The sequence below is a fragment of the Podarcis raffonei genome, chromosome 5, assembly GCF_027172205.1.
Source record: "Podarcis raffonei isolate rPodRaf1 chromosome 5, rPodRaf1.pri, whole genome shotgun sequence".
In the NCBI taxonomy this organism is placed as follows: Eukaryota; Metazoa; Chordata; class Lepidosauria; order Squamata; family Lacertidae; genus Podarcis; species Podarcis raffonei.
Window position 1 is genome coordinate 62,353,153 of NC_070606.1, and position 14,795 is coordinate 62,367,947.

At 42.7% G+C, this 14,795-nt stretch overlaps 1 protein-coding gene across 2 annotated transcripts in view; it reads right to left on the reverse strand.

Annotated features, from left to right (window-relative positions):
* Positions 1-688: 688 nt before the first annotated feature.
* Positions 689-14,795, reverse strand: part of GIGYF2 (GRB10 interacting GYF protein 2) — a 75,280-nt gene continuing 61,173 nt past the window's right edge. For both annotated transcript variants that reach the window (XM_053389666.1, XM_053389665.1), the window contains 13 exons: positions 13,605-13,712; positions 12,863-12,963; positions 12,207-12,307; positions 11,742-11,900; positions 10,470-10,628; positions 9,913-10,149; positions 7,879-8,001; positions 6,584-6,799; positions 6,258-6,466; positions 5,668-5,822; positions 4,992-5,152; positions 2,977-3,124; positions 689-2,391 (listed from right to left, as the gene is read on the reverse strand). In XM_053389666.1, coding sequence (XP_053245641.1) covers positions 2,324-2,391; positions 2,977-3,124; positions 4,992-5,152; positions 5,668-5,822; positions 6,258-6,466; positions 6,584-6,799; positions 7,879-8,001; positions 9,913-10,149; positions 10,470-10,628; positions 11,742-11,900; positions 12,207-12,307; positions 12,863-12,963; positions 13,605-13,712 — 1,945 coding nt within the window. In that variant the 3' untranslated portion in view covers positions 689-2,323. The remainder of the gene's footprint in view (positions 2,392-2,976; positions 3,125-4,991; positions 5,153-5,667; positions 5,823-6,257; positions 6,467-6,583; positions 6,800-7,878; positions 8,002-9,912; positions 10,150-10,469; positions 10,629-11,741; positions 11,901-12,206; positions 12,308-12,862; positions 12,964-13,604; positions 13,713-14,795) is intronic.

The window sequence follows — 14,795 nt, forward strand, 5'->3', positions numbered from 1 at the left end:
ATCTAAAATGTTTTATAGGAAGCCTGACACTTAGGGGTTGATCAATTTCATTTGGTTTGGGTCACTGATCATTTCCTTCACCCCATCATCATATTTCAGTGTAATTATTTTGAAAACACAAAAGAAGCAATGAAAACTATTCTTGGAAAAAATGTGAAACAAGCTGCCTATGTCTATATTTAAGAGCCACATAAAATCCCCTCTGTCCCTAAAGACCAGTGTATTCTGGGCTTGGGTTACAGAACCATTGCTTTGGTTTGCAAAAAAATAAAAAATGTTGGGGTTGGTATAGCACTTGCTGTTTTGTTCACAGTGGGCTTATTAATGTGTTTTTTTTACATGTTTACAGCTTAAAAAAGAACTAGCCAGGCTTAGTCCTCTTGCATAAACAACACAAGAACATGAATGGGTATGTGTCTGCAGATGAAAGAAGGGAAGAGTGAAGATTTGTCGAACATTTCCAATCTCAACTTAACTGATGTTTATTTTCACCTCTAAAATTATCAAGTAGCAAAACCACCAACATTCCTCCAGGGGTATGAAATAAAGCAGCTGCTGTCCCTCCATGTCCTGTGTACTTGATTGTTACTTGATGGAACAGGGACTGGTAGAGTTCCAGGTCAAGTTTAGCACCGGAAAGGATTGCCAAAGCTGGCTTTGACAAAAGCAAACAATGTGTGCTCAGGTATTAATACAACCAGGTTTTATTTAAGTTCTCTCTTCTTTTTTATTACCCCCATACTAGCAAGAGTTCCGAGGGAATTTAAAGTTCTGTAAACATTAACTACCCCCTTCCCCCCTTTGTAAGTTTACAAAGCAAAGGAGATCAGGAGACCAGATCTGTGACAGCACCTAGCCTCACTGAGCTACCAGATCCAAAAACTATATACAAATCTGCAGCTGTCTCTGTAAGAGTTACTGTACACGTTGGGGGTGGGGGAAAGGGGTAAGAGAGAAGAAAATCAAAAGAAATAAAATCTAAATTAATCTGCTCTGGAGCAACTTCAGTTGTCTTCTTCAGGCGATGATGGCAGACCAAGGTCTTCATACAGCAGCGCAACTTCCGTGGGCACGTTGCAGCCCTGTGCAAGTGGGAGCGTGGAGGGTGGGGGTTTAGAACTAAGTGCAATGGCCACTTCAGACTTTTTAACATTCTGGGGTAAGGAATGGAGAAGGTGGATTACATAAATATATAAGCACAATGGATTGGAAGTAATGGGAGAGTGTACTATATAGTAAAAACCAGCACACCTCGCTTTATCCCCCTCCATGTGATTTTTATAAAGAGACTCTGCCAATGCTCAGATTCCTTGCCTCATTTATTTCACTTTCAAGACGACAGCTCCCTGTTCCTTGGCGTTAATGCTGCTGCAGAACTTACAAAACTCTGAACCACCATCACGTGTGACCAGATGAAATCTGGCTCGGTTTCAGGTTCCAAAGGTAGTGTCAACTCCCACAAAAAAACCAACTGGTGAAGATACATATGGTAAAGATCCTATGCGTCTCTGAAACGAGACAAATTCACAGCAGAAGGGTCCAAAATAACTGGCCCAATCACTTTGGAGGAAGTATAATTAAAGGAGAAAATCAGCCTGAAGGAAAAGATGTGTGCCTCCTCCCACAATTTGAGTCCCCAATTGTTCAGGAAGGCTGGAGTGTGCTGAAGCATGAACTCCAGCATCTTTGACATCACTACCCAATGAAGACAGACTTGAACTCCTCCAAATTCAATGTGCTGAAGAAGGCCTGGCAGGGATGTGCATTGCCAAACCAATCCAAGCTGAATGCTGCCCACCACCACCATTCCCTGCTGTTGCCAGTTCTACAGTTATGAATGCACTTCCTGGTTCGGAAGGCATCTTTTGCCCTGATGGAGCATGGAAGTCAGTATCTGCGTGGCATTTTGGTTCTGAATTACATCTGTTAACCATGAGCTCTCCACTATGATTGCACCAGTTAAATGTGACGAGAATGACAAGAGAAGGAAAGGAAGCTACCATATGTAGACCTCCAAATGGCTTTACAAATAGCTTGGGAGAAGAAATCACAGCACCGTGATTTGCACTCGGCCTCATATATAAATCTTCTTTCCCACCTATCCAGAAGAGAGAACCAGAGGCTGATAAAAATGAAGGTGGTTGTGCAATCCTGGGCAGAAAAGGGCTTGGTTGAGGCTAGAAATAGCAGCCTGAGATGATTTGATTCTGTGATCCATTTGCAAGGCAAAGATGACTGCTGCAGCAGATAGAAAAGTCTCTGTCCAGCAGTGGAGAATGCATGGTTAACAGGACACAGGAAAAGCCAGGCGAGTTGCATATACTCAGTAGTCATCCAAAGTCTCTATTTCTCCCATGTTGAGCCGCTCTGAAGAGGCATTGACAGAGAAACCTACAAAACAAGACAGACAGATTTTTTTAGTACACAGCTTATTCCCAGATCTTACATGTCTTCATAAAGTAATCCATATACATTAAAGACAATATTGAAGGCAGCACCTGCCATCAATCCAGCTATTTTTTCTAGTGCTTTCAGCTCCTGCTTTAAGGATATTTACACAATAAAAGCATGAGTGAGTAATCTACCCAATAAACCCCCAAGTTATACACAAATATTGAAGAAATGTTCATCTTTTATAAATCTGCTAACCATTTCCTAGCAATTTGAGAAACAAGAGAGAAACGAGCAAAGGGGAGGGCTAGTAATCAAGACTAAAATAGACTGACAGGCATGCACAAAACCTTCAACGCTTATTAGCCTGTCTTCCCCCACATATCTGAGTGTGAATGGAACTAACTAATGATGGGGCAAGCAGAGGTAAGAGCTGGAGTGGTGATGTCCAGGCAACACCTAAATCTGGCTACAGCTCCAAGAGGGGAAGAAAGCACCCAGCAGCCATCCCTGATTCTAGAATCTTAGCTTTTATTTTCCCCTTCTGACTCTTGCCCCATTTATTTAATGTACCACAAAACTTGCCTAACAAGCTGGGATCTGCTCGAACCATTTTTTGTTTCTTCTTCTTTTTACCACTCTGCACTGCCTCAAAGTTGGATTGCTGGTTGTTGCTCTGATTAGTCTGAAAGACCGAATGCAGTGAACTGTGGTTCATCCCCCACACAGAATCCTGGAACACAAATAAATAACGTATTACAAGCTGGAATCATGCCTTGTGCACTCAGTAAGAGTAGAAAAATAACAATGATCCACTGTCCCAATCATAGGCAGTAGACCAGTAACATTTCTGTTTAGCACACTCGCTGATATCTCTGTTAATTACCTGAACACACCCTCACTCTCATACCCCTATTCTACGTTACTTTCAGAAGATTTTAAGGTCAGCTGCACATACAACACAATAGCTGTCTAATAAGCAAGGGGTGAGAAATCTTCTATGAAGGGCCTTGTCACAAGCCCCTTGGAGATGTCTTAGAGGGAGTGGTCTGATGGGAAATGGAAAGAGATTGGGAATTTGGTGCAGTCTGACCCTGGGGGCAGACCCAATGGATTGAGAGGTGGTGATGAGGACCCAGGAGATCCAAGTGGGTTGGCAGGAGAACACCCCACTTCAGTGCCACTGGACACCCCAAGTGTAGAGTCTTGGCTGGTTAATGAGGGCTCTGGCACCACTGAAGAGTCATCCCTTTCAGGGGCAGTGCAGAGCAACACATCTGATGGTGAATTGGCTCAATCATCTCTGTTTCCATAAACCAAGAACATGGAGACAACTGTGCTGGCACAAACAGACTTCACACGTTCAGCCCACTTGGAGGATTGCTTGCTTGCATGCCCATTCCCAGCCTTGGTACATTGATCACACAAATGAAGGTACCTGTCCTGCTCTTCAGAAGGAGAGTTCAGGGGCATCTCAGTTGTTGGGTCTTAGTTTAAGTCTAACCATGTGTCTAGAACTCTGCTGTGCTTCCTGCCTTTGCAACTTATGTTTGGACACTGTATTGAAGTTTGGAATAAAGCCTTTAATTCCAACAACCGAGTGGAGTTTCAGCATTGCATCTCTCTCTCTCTGCCATGCCACCTCACCCCTCACTCCATCCCATCCCACGTTCCCTGTACCGCCCTCCCTGCCCTATGCTACACTCGTTTACTAGGCAGTAAGTTTAATTGACCATAAGGGGACTTGCTTTCAAATAAATATGCTTAGGACTGCATTGTATATAAACATTAAGGCCACAATCCTAGGCAAGTAAGCTTGTCTAGGAGTGCACTGTCATAGGGATAGAGTTTTTGTCCTGATGATTAGATAGTTGTTGTTTCTGAGGTGGTTGCCTAACATTTTGAAGTCTCATCTGGAGCATCTGTCTGCCCTGAGAGACTGAATTTAGGTTTCACTGGAGGGATCCAAAAAGAAGAGCTAATAGCTTCTTAGCAGCCTGTTTTGTCATTCAGTCAGTGCCACTTATTTTTCTCAGGAACACTTGAGGGCAGCTTACCTCAGCCAAACAACATGCCCCCTCCCCTGCAAATTTTTGCCCAGCCTACTATGCCTAGGGAAAATCCTGCCATTTCTGGAGTTTCCCCCAACTCAATGATTTCTCCCCCCCCGCCCCCATCCCTTGCTTTCAATCATGCTTCCAGCCAGGTACTCAGAATAGCTCCCTTCATCAGAATTCCTGGGATTCTAAAATTCAGGTCAGAACATGGGAGGGACTGGAAGAAGAAATCTATTCAGTTAAGTTGCAGTGAGAGAGAAAAGAGCATGTGAGAAAGAGACAACAGTCACAGTGATAGTACACATGGCAATCTTTCAACAGGAGTGCCCACAGCATTTCATGGAAGGGTATTTTGTATTTTAGGATGCATCCAGTCTATGAGCCAGGAGTTCCCTGCCCCAGTTGTAAACCATTCCATAGTCAAGCTTGACCTCGTTTCAAAACAGATTGCTAAACTCTACATCAACCAGAGAGACAGATGTGTTTTCTCCAGTAATCACAGAAATTCGCTTGCAAATATTCTCCAAAGACAGAAGCACGAACCTGTTGCTGCCGCTGTTGGTTGGCTTTTTGTTTGGCACGGCGCTCAAGAAACTGCTTGGCAAATTCCTTGGCTTCAGGGGTATCTCCAAGGTAGGCTCTGATGTAATCATGGACCTCGTATGGAGATTCTACTTCCTTCAAGAAGGACACAAACGTGGGAACTGCAGCCGGAAAGGAAGACAAATCACGAGATACTTACAAAGCCTATAGGTGCATAAGCAAAAAAAAAAAATCCAGAGCTTTTCAATATCATACATTTCCTTACAAACTTTATGTAATACAGTATTATCTTTACCTGCAAGAAAACAGAGAGCCCTTATTCACTGAGATATGGGATGAATTCATTTCCTCACTAAGACAACAGTCTCTGCTGGATTCCTAATGATCACTTCCTATTTAATCTAACTTTTTAGCAATGGTGTATGCCTTATGGTACAACTTAACAGGAAATAAAATATTAAATGTAGCATCAGCCCTGATCTGTGTAAAATCAGGACTTTTAAATTCCCAAGAATACTGAGGATACCAAACCTTTTGCAATTTCCCCATCTTCCTTAATGCTTCTAAATACAATTTTGGACAATGTGCAGTAATGCATCACATGATAATGTGCATCTATGATGCAGTTTCTCAGTGTGTTAGACTGAAACTTTCACACTCCTTTTTCACTGCTTACCATCCAAGTTGTTGGCTGTGTTGAGTGCATGAAGCATTTGTTCACACCATTGAGTGAATCCATCCTGGGCTTTATTAACCCCCTGGAACAGCTTTAACAACTTTTCTTCTTCTTCCACCTTCTTATTCTGCCTGCTTGTAACACCTATAGATTTACTAAGACAGGCAAAAAGGCAGTGTGTGAGGAAGAGACACGGGTTACCAGGGAAAAACATGCAAAGTATACAAGACTAGAAAATTCAAGCAGCTTCACAAACATTTCTGCCTTCTGTCAGAATCACAAATATGAAAGTATACTGAGATGGGAGCTAAAAGCAAACAGAGGGAATGGAACCATAAGAGATCCTGGCTGCACTGATACAGCACACTGTAGGGTTTGGTGGAAAGGTTCCATCCACAAGACTCCAGAGGTTTTGGATGACAATTCCCATCTGTCCCAGTCAGCAAGGCCAATGGTCAGGGATGGTGTAGCCAAGACATCTGGAGGGCACAAGGTTGGCAAAGGCTACAGCAGAATGATTTAGAGGGCCTGCAACAGGCCTGAGCCTCTACAATGAATTGAAGGGAAGCTCACTGCATCCCAGTTCCTACCTGATGCTAGCATTGCTCTTGTTTTTATTGGTTGCGTTACGAGGTCCAACTTCTTTGACTGCATCGTCCCAGAATCCCATGTTTGAGTTTTTTGTATCAGCATTGCTCCATATGCTGCTGACAAGGTCTGATGCCCACTGGCTGCTAGGATTCGTGTTTAGAGAGCCCCATACTGAATTGCCAATGCTGGTGTGCAGATTAGAATGTTGCTGGAACAAGAGTAATGGAGATACTGTTTATTATCACCAATAGAGGAAAAGCAATACAAATAAAGTTTTGACTTCAACAAGAGTATTATTATTATTATTATTAGGATCTGTACTCACTGTAGTGCTGCTGCGGGACCTGCTTTGCTGTTGCTGGTGTTGCTGCTGTTGCTGCTTCTGCATCTGCCTTGCCTCCTCCTGCTGTATCTCCAAGAGGGATTTTGTAGTACCGGCAGGTTTGGCAACATTTCCCCAGCCAGCCAGTTTTTGTTGCTGTTGCTGCTGTTGCTGTTGCTGCTGGAGGGCTTTCATTAGTTCACGCTGCTGACGCCTTTGCTGGAAAACAGTCAATGCAGGACATTCCAGTTCTTAAATGCATACTTGATTATCTTCTACTGTTTTCCACACATTTTCCTCAAAGCTCGATAAATCTGAACAGGTATGTGTTTCACTGGGGGTACTGAAATTTGCCTCAGACACACTGATCAAAGTCTCTGGTCTTGGAAAGTGCACCTGGACACAAATGCTTTCATATTCTGCTTTGTTTTCCAATCAAGCAAACATTACTCATAGAACAAATTACTTTTCTACCCACCCCCTCATTTTTAAATTCCTAACTAAAACTAGATGGGCAATGAATCTAATTTTAGGCTTTACATTTAAAGAGAATCAGTAGAATTAGCATTTATATTAACCACAATTCTATGTCTTTAACATTGTATCATTAAACCAGGCAAATTTGCAAAAAAAGAAAAAGGCTAGCTTATGAAAATCTCTGCACTTTCAGTCTTGGTAATCTAAGACTATGATAATATTTGGGCAATTATAACTTGGGTTTATTAAAATGAGACATGTGGAAGCTTTTTGCCTGCTTGTGCTCTCCCTTCTTCTCCCTTTGTAGCGCACAGCGGTTATACTCAGAAAATATTCAATTAAGCACAATTTCTACTTCATCACTGGGAAATCACAGTTACCAGGTTCAAAACCAACTATGATTTTAACAATGCTTTGAAGTTGTCTTCAGAGCCTGCTTTGTTCTAAAACTGGTAACTGTAGTTTTGCAGCTCAGATGATACAGGAAACTATGCTTAATTGGCAACTTCAAGGTTTAACTGCTGTGTTCCATGAAGGGAGGTGAGAATGAGCTGTGTAAAGCCTCCTAGGTATCTTGGGTTAAGCTTATTAAGTGTTTAGAAATTGTCACAGTGACTCCTAGCAGTGACAAGCCACAACTGCACACAAATGAGCAAGTCATGGGCTGTCTAAAGGCAGAACGTAGTGGGAGTTCACCAGATGAATGTATCTTTCACAATAGGTGAAAGAATACGTCTTTCATAACGGTGTAATGGCAAGGAAATTTGACTATTTTATTTCAGCAGCAACCTAAAGCCTCTTTTCCAAACTATGAATTTTACCTCTTCTCGAAGCTGCCGCTCTCTCTCTTCTTCAAGCTTCTGGATTTCTGCTAATGATAATGTCGTTTGGGACTGACATGCCCTAGAATTTGATTGCTGACCCCATGTTGAAGAAGAAGGGAGCTGGGAAGAAAGACATACAAGAAACAGCACTTAAATTTTCTTAATGGAAAGAGTGAATACATCAGGATATATGCTGAATCAGCCACTCAAAAACATGCAAACAGTTGTTATTGTCTGCCACAAAAGATGCTAATATGCCACAATCTTTATTTTGTCTCCTTGTACTGTAGAACTGCAACCTTTTCCTGCCAGGTGTGTACCCAACCTCCAATTAATCTTTATAGTACCAACAATAGTCATAATTTCTATAGCAATATAATAGTAAGATTCAAGCACCTGACTGTGCTGTGAATGAAATGGGAATTATTCAAAGGAAAGGAAATGAAGCAAAGAAAACAGCTGAGGGAAGAAGGCAGTAGTAGCATGGAGAAACAATGAAAAATGCATTTTTAAAAGTCTGATGCAGAGACCCATGCCATTCAAAACCAACAGCTTCAGCCTCCATTTTTACACGGCTCATCCTCCCAGGACTTGTGTACATGGTACTGACTTCATTTTAGCTTCACACCTACCTGGTGAAACAGATTAGACTGGCCCAAGTTTATCCAGTGAGTTTCATGACAGTGTGATGATTTGAATCCAGGTTTCTCTACTCCCAGTTTTATGCTCTAAATCAGGAGCGGAGAACCTTTTTACCCAATGAACCAGAACATTATTTTCCCCACCCCTGCTGGTCAACTCTGGCAGCGGGACAAGGGGCACCCAGCTTTAAATCATCCGGTGCCATTATGATGTCAAGTCACTGATAGCTGAGTTGTCTTCAGTTCACTGGACAACCAGCAACACTCCTGCTAATGGTCTCAGTGAATGAGCTGAGATATAAAAGTTCAGGCAGTTGCTAAGGTACCCCAGACCTAAGTTGTTTGGGGCTTGTAAATTAACAAAAGGACCTTAAACCTGGCTCAGTAGTAGATGGGCAGCTAATGCAGATGTTTTAACAATGGTGTCACATGTTGTGGGCTATTTGCCCCCACCAACAGTCTGGCCACTGCATTCTATACCAGCTGAAGCTTCTGGAGCACGACCAAGGGCAGTCCCACATAGAGAGCATTGCCGTACAGTGGTACCTTGGGTTACATACGCTTCAGGTTACATACGCTTCAGGTTACAGACCCCGTTAACCCAGAAATAGGTTAAGAACTTTGCTTCAGGATGAGAACAGAAATCGTGCTCCGGCGGCGCAGCAGCAGCAGGAGGCTCCATTAGCTAAAGTGGTCTTCAGGTTAAGAACAGTTTCAGGTTAAGAATGGACCTCCGGAACGAATTCAGTACTTAACCCGAGGTACAACTGTAATCCAGCCTCAAGAATGCAACATGGACTACAGTAGTCAGGCTATCCTTGGTGAAGGATAGTTCCAGGTAGCACTCTGGAAGGGTTTAGCTTAAAAATGAGGCATTACTCAGGATATGTGCACCTATATACATTTTTGGTAGGGTGGCAAGTTGCTCCTCACTGTACTTTCTCAGATCTATAGGTATGGACAGAAATGCACACCCTGAGCAGGGCGGGGGGGCAGGAATTATGATATGTGTCAAGGAAATCTTAATTTTTCTGTAAATTAGAGAGATTTGCATATCAATGCTACTTTCATGTTTTAGTTATTTATTATTGATTTCAACAACTTAAATATCACTTAGCCCTGTAATATCTAAGCAGTGTACAATGAGGTACACTGAGCAGTAAAGAGATAACCTGGACAAACTGGGATGCCACTGTTTGAAGTTAGAGCTGCCCATCTCCTGCTTTTGGTGCTCAATTCCAAGAGCGTTAAAAGGCAGGTTCTGGCAATGGTCATGTAAATTTCAGCACAGCTAACAGAGAGCTTCTCTGCTGGCTTGGGCTGCGAGCATAACTTGTGAGAGTGGGTTTGTAGCAATGAGAAAAAGAGTAACATTACGAAGAATCAGTACCTTCATCTGTGCAAGTTGCTGCTGCTGTTGCTGCTGCTGCAATCGGCGCAAAGCCTCCTGCTGCTGCTGCCTCTGCCTCATAATTTCTTTCTGGCGTTGGAGTTCCAGCTCTTTACGTTTTCGTTCTTCCTCTTCATGCCTCTGTCGGGCTGCTTCTTCTTCCATGCGCAGCCGGTTTTCTTCTAGCTGACGCTTTGCCTCTGCTTCTTCACGTGCCCATTTGGCAGCCTCCTCTTCCTTCCCAGAACAGAAAAAATATGAAGAGTCTCTAAAGTGGACTAACCTAGATTAAAATGCTTCCTTTTTGTTTGTTTCAAGATACATAGGATTGCAAAGAATCCTTTGCTTCTAAGAATGCAACCTGTGCTAGAACACAACAATTTGATAAAATATAGCTTTAGAAAATGCCCCAGAGCAGCCATGAAAGCTGTTTGATCTAATAATGGCTCATTCACTTATGCATTATCACGTGATGTAGTCAACAAGTGAGCTTACATGTGCGAACCAGCCTCTGATTCTTGCAGGTCTTAACCTCAAAAGATTTCCCCTCTTTTCACCTGTTTACGAAGCAACTCTTCTCGCTGTAGTCTTTCTTCCTCTTCTCTTCTCCTCTCTTCCAGTCTTCTAAGTGCTTCCTCTTGTTGTTGCCGTTCTTCCTCTTCCCGCTGCCGTCTTAGTGCAATTTCTTGTTCCCTCTGCCGCCTTAGGGCTTCTTCCTGCACACAGAAATAAAAAGAAAGAAATTAGCTAAAAGTGTGGATCTGCATTTAAATTCCTATTTATGGTATGCAGAATAGTAAGGGTCCCCTGACCTGGCTGCTCTGATTCTGACCTGAAGCCAGAGGTCTTTTAAATGAAATGACAGCAGTTTGGAATGCATAGGGACAGGGGCTGACTTCACTTTGGGGGTGGAAGTCAGCAGTGGGCAGGGCCATCCTCTTTTCTCACTCTTTCTTTCTGCTCTCCAAATGAATACCCTACCCAGAGATTACCCAAAATCAAATTTTCCTTTTTCTGAAATTATCACCCAGGTGCTCCAAATTCAATTTAGTCCTCCCCCAAATTAACACCCCACCCCAAGAATACTTCTGCCTTCCTGGAAGGCAAGACTGAGGCTGCTGGTGATGTGTGTGCTTGCTCTGGAGGCTGTTCATCAGGCCATAAGCCTAGAGCAGACACATGCTTGGTTGCCAAAGATAAACAGACAGAGTCCTTAAACTGTTTTTTTCCAGGTGTCTCCCCCGAGTCACAAAAGTGTTCTAATACAAAAATACAATCTGCCTCCTGTTGATGTAGGCAACTTAGAAGTAATAGGGTCCCTTCAAGGGAAAAACAGGCTTTTGATAAGCCTTGCCCTTGGCAGTAGCCAGGGGATGGTGCTGAAGAATGCAGAACCATGGAGTTGTTGCAATGGCAAGAGGCCCCTTTAATGGCTCTCTTCCTGGAGTGTAAGGCTTGGGGGGGGGTCATGTCCTGCATTGCAGGGGTTAGACTAGATGACCCTTGGGTCCCTTCCAACTCTACGCTTCTATGAGGAACAGCTCCTGGAACATAACATAGACCATACTTCCCCCACCTGCCCTAAATAAAATTCTTATTTATTTATGTATTTTCTTTATTATGGGCAATTTCTGCACATCCTTCAAATAAATCCCCAGGGTGGCTTCCAAAAAATAAACATGTATGATTGAGCTGAAAAACTGAATACACTTTGGACTTAAAAGGTGGAAGGAACAGGAAAAAAACTTATCCAGCTTCCTTCACAGGAACTGAGAAAATGTGTTCTCTTAAAGATACTGAAATAGTAATTTATGTATTTGAGATGTCACCTGCTTTCTGCGTGCCAGCTCCTCCTCTTCTCTTCTTTTTCTTTCTTCTTCTTGTCTCCTGATCAGCTCTTCCTGTTGCCTCCGTAGCTCCTCCTGTCTTTTCCGTTCTTCTTCTTCTCTTTTGGCCCTCAGTTCTGCCTCTCTCCTCTCCTGCTCTAGCTGAATTAAAGAAGTAACATTAGAAGTAAAGACCTCTTCAACTAGCACATTATTCCCGCTAGTTACATTCACTCTCATCAGCGTCCTCTTCTACAACTACCAGTTTGATTGATCTTCCCTAAACTGTGTCCTTGTTTTTTTAAAAAAAGGCTCAATTAAGAATTAGTAAGTTGTGTCCCAGTTACACTAAATCAGTACAGTATTAGGCAATTACACTAAATCTGTATAAGGCATGTCACAGTTACTCAGAAAACAAATGAAATGAAATGAAAAGCAGCAACTGGAATGGTTTCTACTGTTTCTTACCTTAGCAGTTTTGGCTTTTTCAAGCTGCTGCAACTGTTCTAGAGCTGGTCCCTGAGCTGTAGTGTCGATTGGGAGATCCCAGACACTGCTTCCTTCCCAGACTACAAAAAGGTGGGAAATGTAGGCTATTAATTAATATTTAAATTAGGAGACCACAGAGCCAAGAAGCTAGCAATTCTGTGCACCCAGGCAAATTCACTGGTAATTAAAAAATATCACATGCACTATATGTTTTGATTATTAAGACTGTTAAATGACCTCTTTTGTGTACCTTTGGTTTTTCCTTTTTTAGGAAGTAGAGGGGGAGGAAGCCTTCTAAGGATGTGTAGCTAGGCATAAATTAAGGAGCTAGAAATGAGGCTGCTGACAGAAAGAATGAGAATGAAGAGATCACCACTGAGGACCTCTAAGATACAGCTTTTGTGTTTTATCCGCTTTATACTTGTATCTGTACCTCTCAAAACAGCAGCATCCCAAATCATGGTTAGTGGGCTTTGATCCAGGAGCCGACCATAGTTTTCTCAAGATGTAGTTTCAGATCCTGGTTTGGCAATTATTCACAAACCATGGTTTGTAAGCGACATTCATCTGGATGTCATTTCAGGGCAGTTTGTTTTGTGTCTGAATGTAGTCAATATCAAAACACTGTTTCGTACCTGTAGCTTGTGGGGCTGCTGGCTGAAGCTCCCAAATTGAGCCAGTGTCTGGCACTGACACAGACCTTGTTACAGGTGTCACCATGTTCTGCTCAGCTTTCCTGGAATATAAAGAGGAAGATTCAACATGCTACATCAAAAAGCTAGTTCTACTCAGAGGTCACAGGGGTGTTTTCTTTTTATTTTAAAATACAACGCTTCTCTTTTTTCTCCTTCTTCAGAACCAGTATTAAAGTGATATTAGGGCATAACTTCCTGACAATTCCAACACTGCTGAGCAAAATCCAGAACTCTTGGGATGCACAAAACTGTTCTTTAATACTGACCAGAATTTGAATGAAAATTTTTGCTCTGGTCAATTAACAGAATAGGCTTCAATGAAAACAAACATGAGATGATGACAAATACAACCAACATAAATGGACAAAGCGACAACAGATCTATTTCACAGTCTTAGTGACACTGACTTGAAGCAATTTTGAACAGGCATAAACAGAGTGCTATATATTCAACAACCACTATCATGAGTAGACTCTATAGGGGCCACTTTATACATTATATTCAGTGTTGTATTACATGCCCTTTTGATAATGTGAAGTATGAACATGACAGTAATGTGCATGCAAACATTTCCAAAGACATGTTCTCAGGAAACCATTCATGGTGGCCTGAAGTTTACTTTCAAAGTACTGGATTTACTACTGCATAATGTGTGAAATGGCCCTGAAACTTGCATTCTTACCTCATTTTAAGTGCCTGGAACTGTTGCAAAAGGAGAGCCAGCTGCTGCTGCTGCTGTGATGAGAGAGCTGCTTTTTGCTGCTGTGCCATTACCTGGGCATACTGTTGTCTGGTAAAGAGAATGGGGGAAAGTTCACTCTACTTAGTTACAGAATGACTATAAAAACCCAGAAGAGGAAAGAGCTGCTAGTTCATACCACAACTGACATTCATACACATCAGTGCAAACCAGCACCCACCCACCAAAAATAATAAATTTTAAAACTGTCATTTGAAGTGGCTATTCAAAACAGCGACACACAACATTTACCTAAATTATAGATTGGATTCTAGAAGAACTTCCGGGTTGGCGCCATTGTTTAATGGCGGATTCCCTCCGAGCTCCGGAGGGAATCGGCTCCGTAGCGTCTGGGTCTGGCCGCTGCGGCGAAGCGGAGACCCTTAAAATCACAGGCGCGGATGCCTGTGAACACAGAGACTCGGCGGGCACCATTTGCGCCCCCCCAATCCGCGACGGAGCCTTTTTAAAGGCTTCGGAACGGAGGCAGGGTGAGGCGTGGTGCTGAGAGTACTCCCTCGCCTACGGAGTGAAGCCGCAAGCCATTGACAGAGAGCGCCAACTTCTTCCAAGACCGATTGGACTCTAAAACATAAACCCGTGAGTAATACGGAGATTGGAACCCTAAAAAATTTTTAATTTGGGATTTGGAACGAGCGGGAAGGGGCTAAAAAGGAAGTCCACCCCCCCCTCTTTGTAAACAATTTAAAGCAAAGGACTGGGCAGCTAAGGTCGAGAGAATCTGTTTCTTGTTTTTTAATGAAAGATCCTGACTTCACGGTTTTGACATTACAAGAAGATTTACTGGAGGATAAAAAGAATTTTGGGAGTCGAAATTTCACCCCCCCCCCCGAGACCCGGGAACGTCCTATGAGAAAGCCTGTTGCATTGAAGATTTGGACAGCTGTCAAGTGAGCTAGTTGTCAGCTGGAAAAAGAGAACATTGTTTCTGCTGTTTTTGCTGGTTTATTCGGTATAACTTGTTGAAAATAAGGAGGGCTGATACAAAATAACTGGACTTTTGTTTTTGAGCTGAAAGGAACATTAAGGAACTAAAATCCCCCTAGAGGGGTACCAGGGACACTACATCACAAAAATGGCTGGAGTATGTAAAATCCAAGCAGAATTGGACAG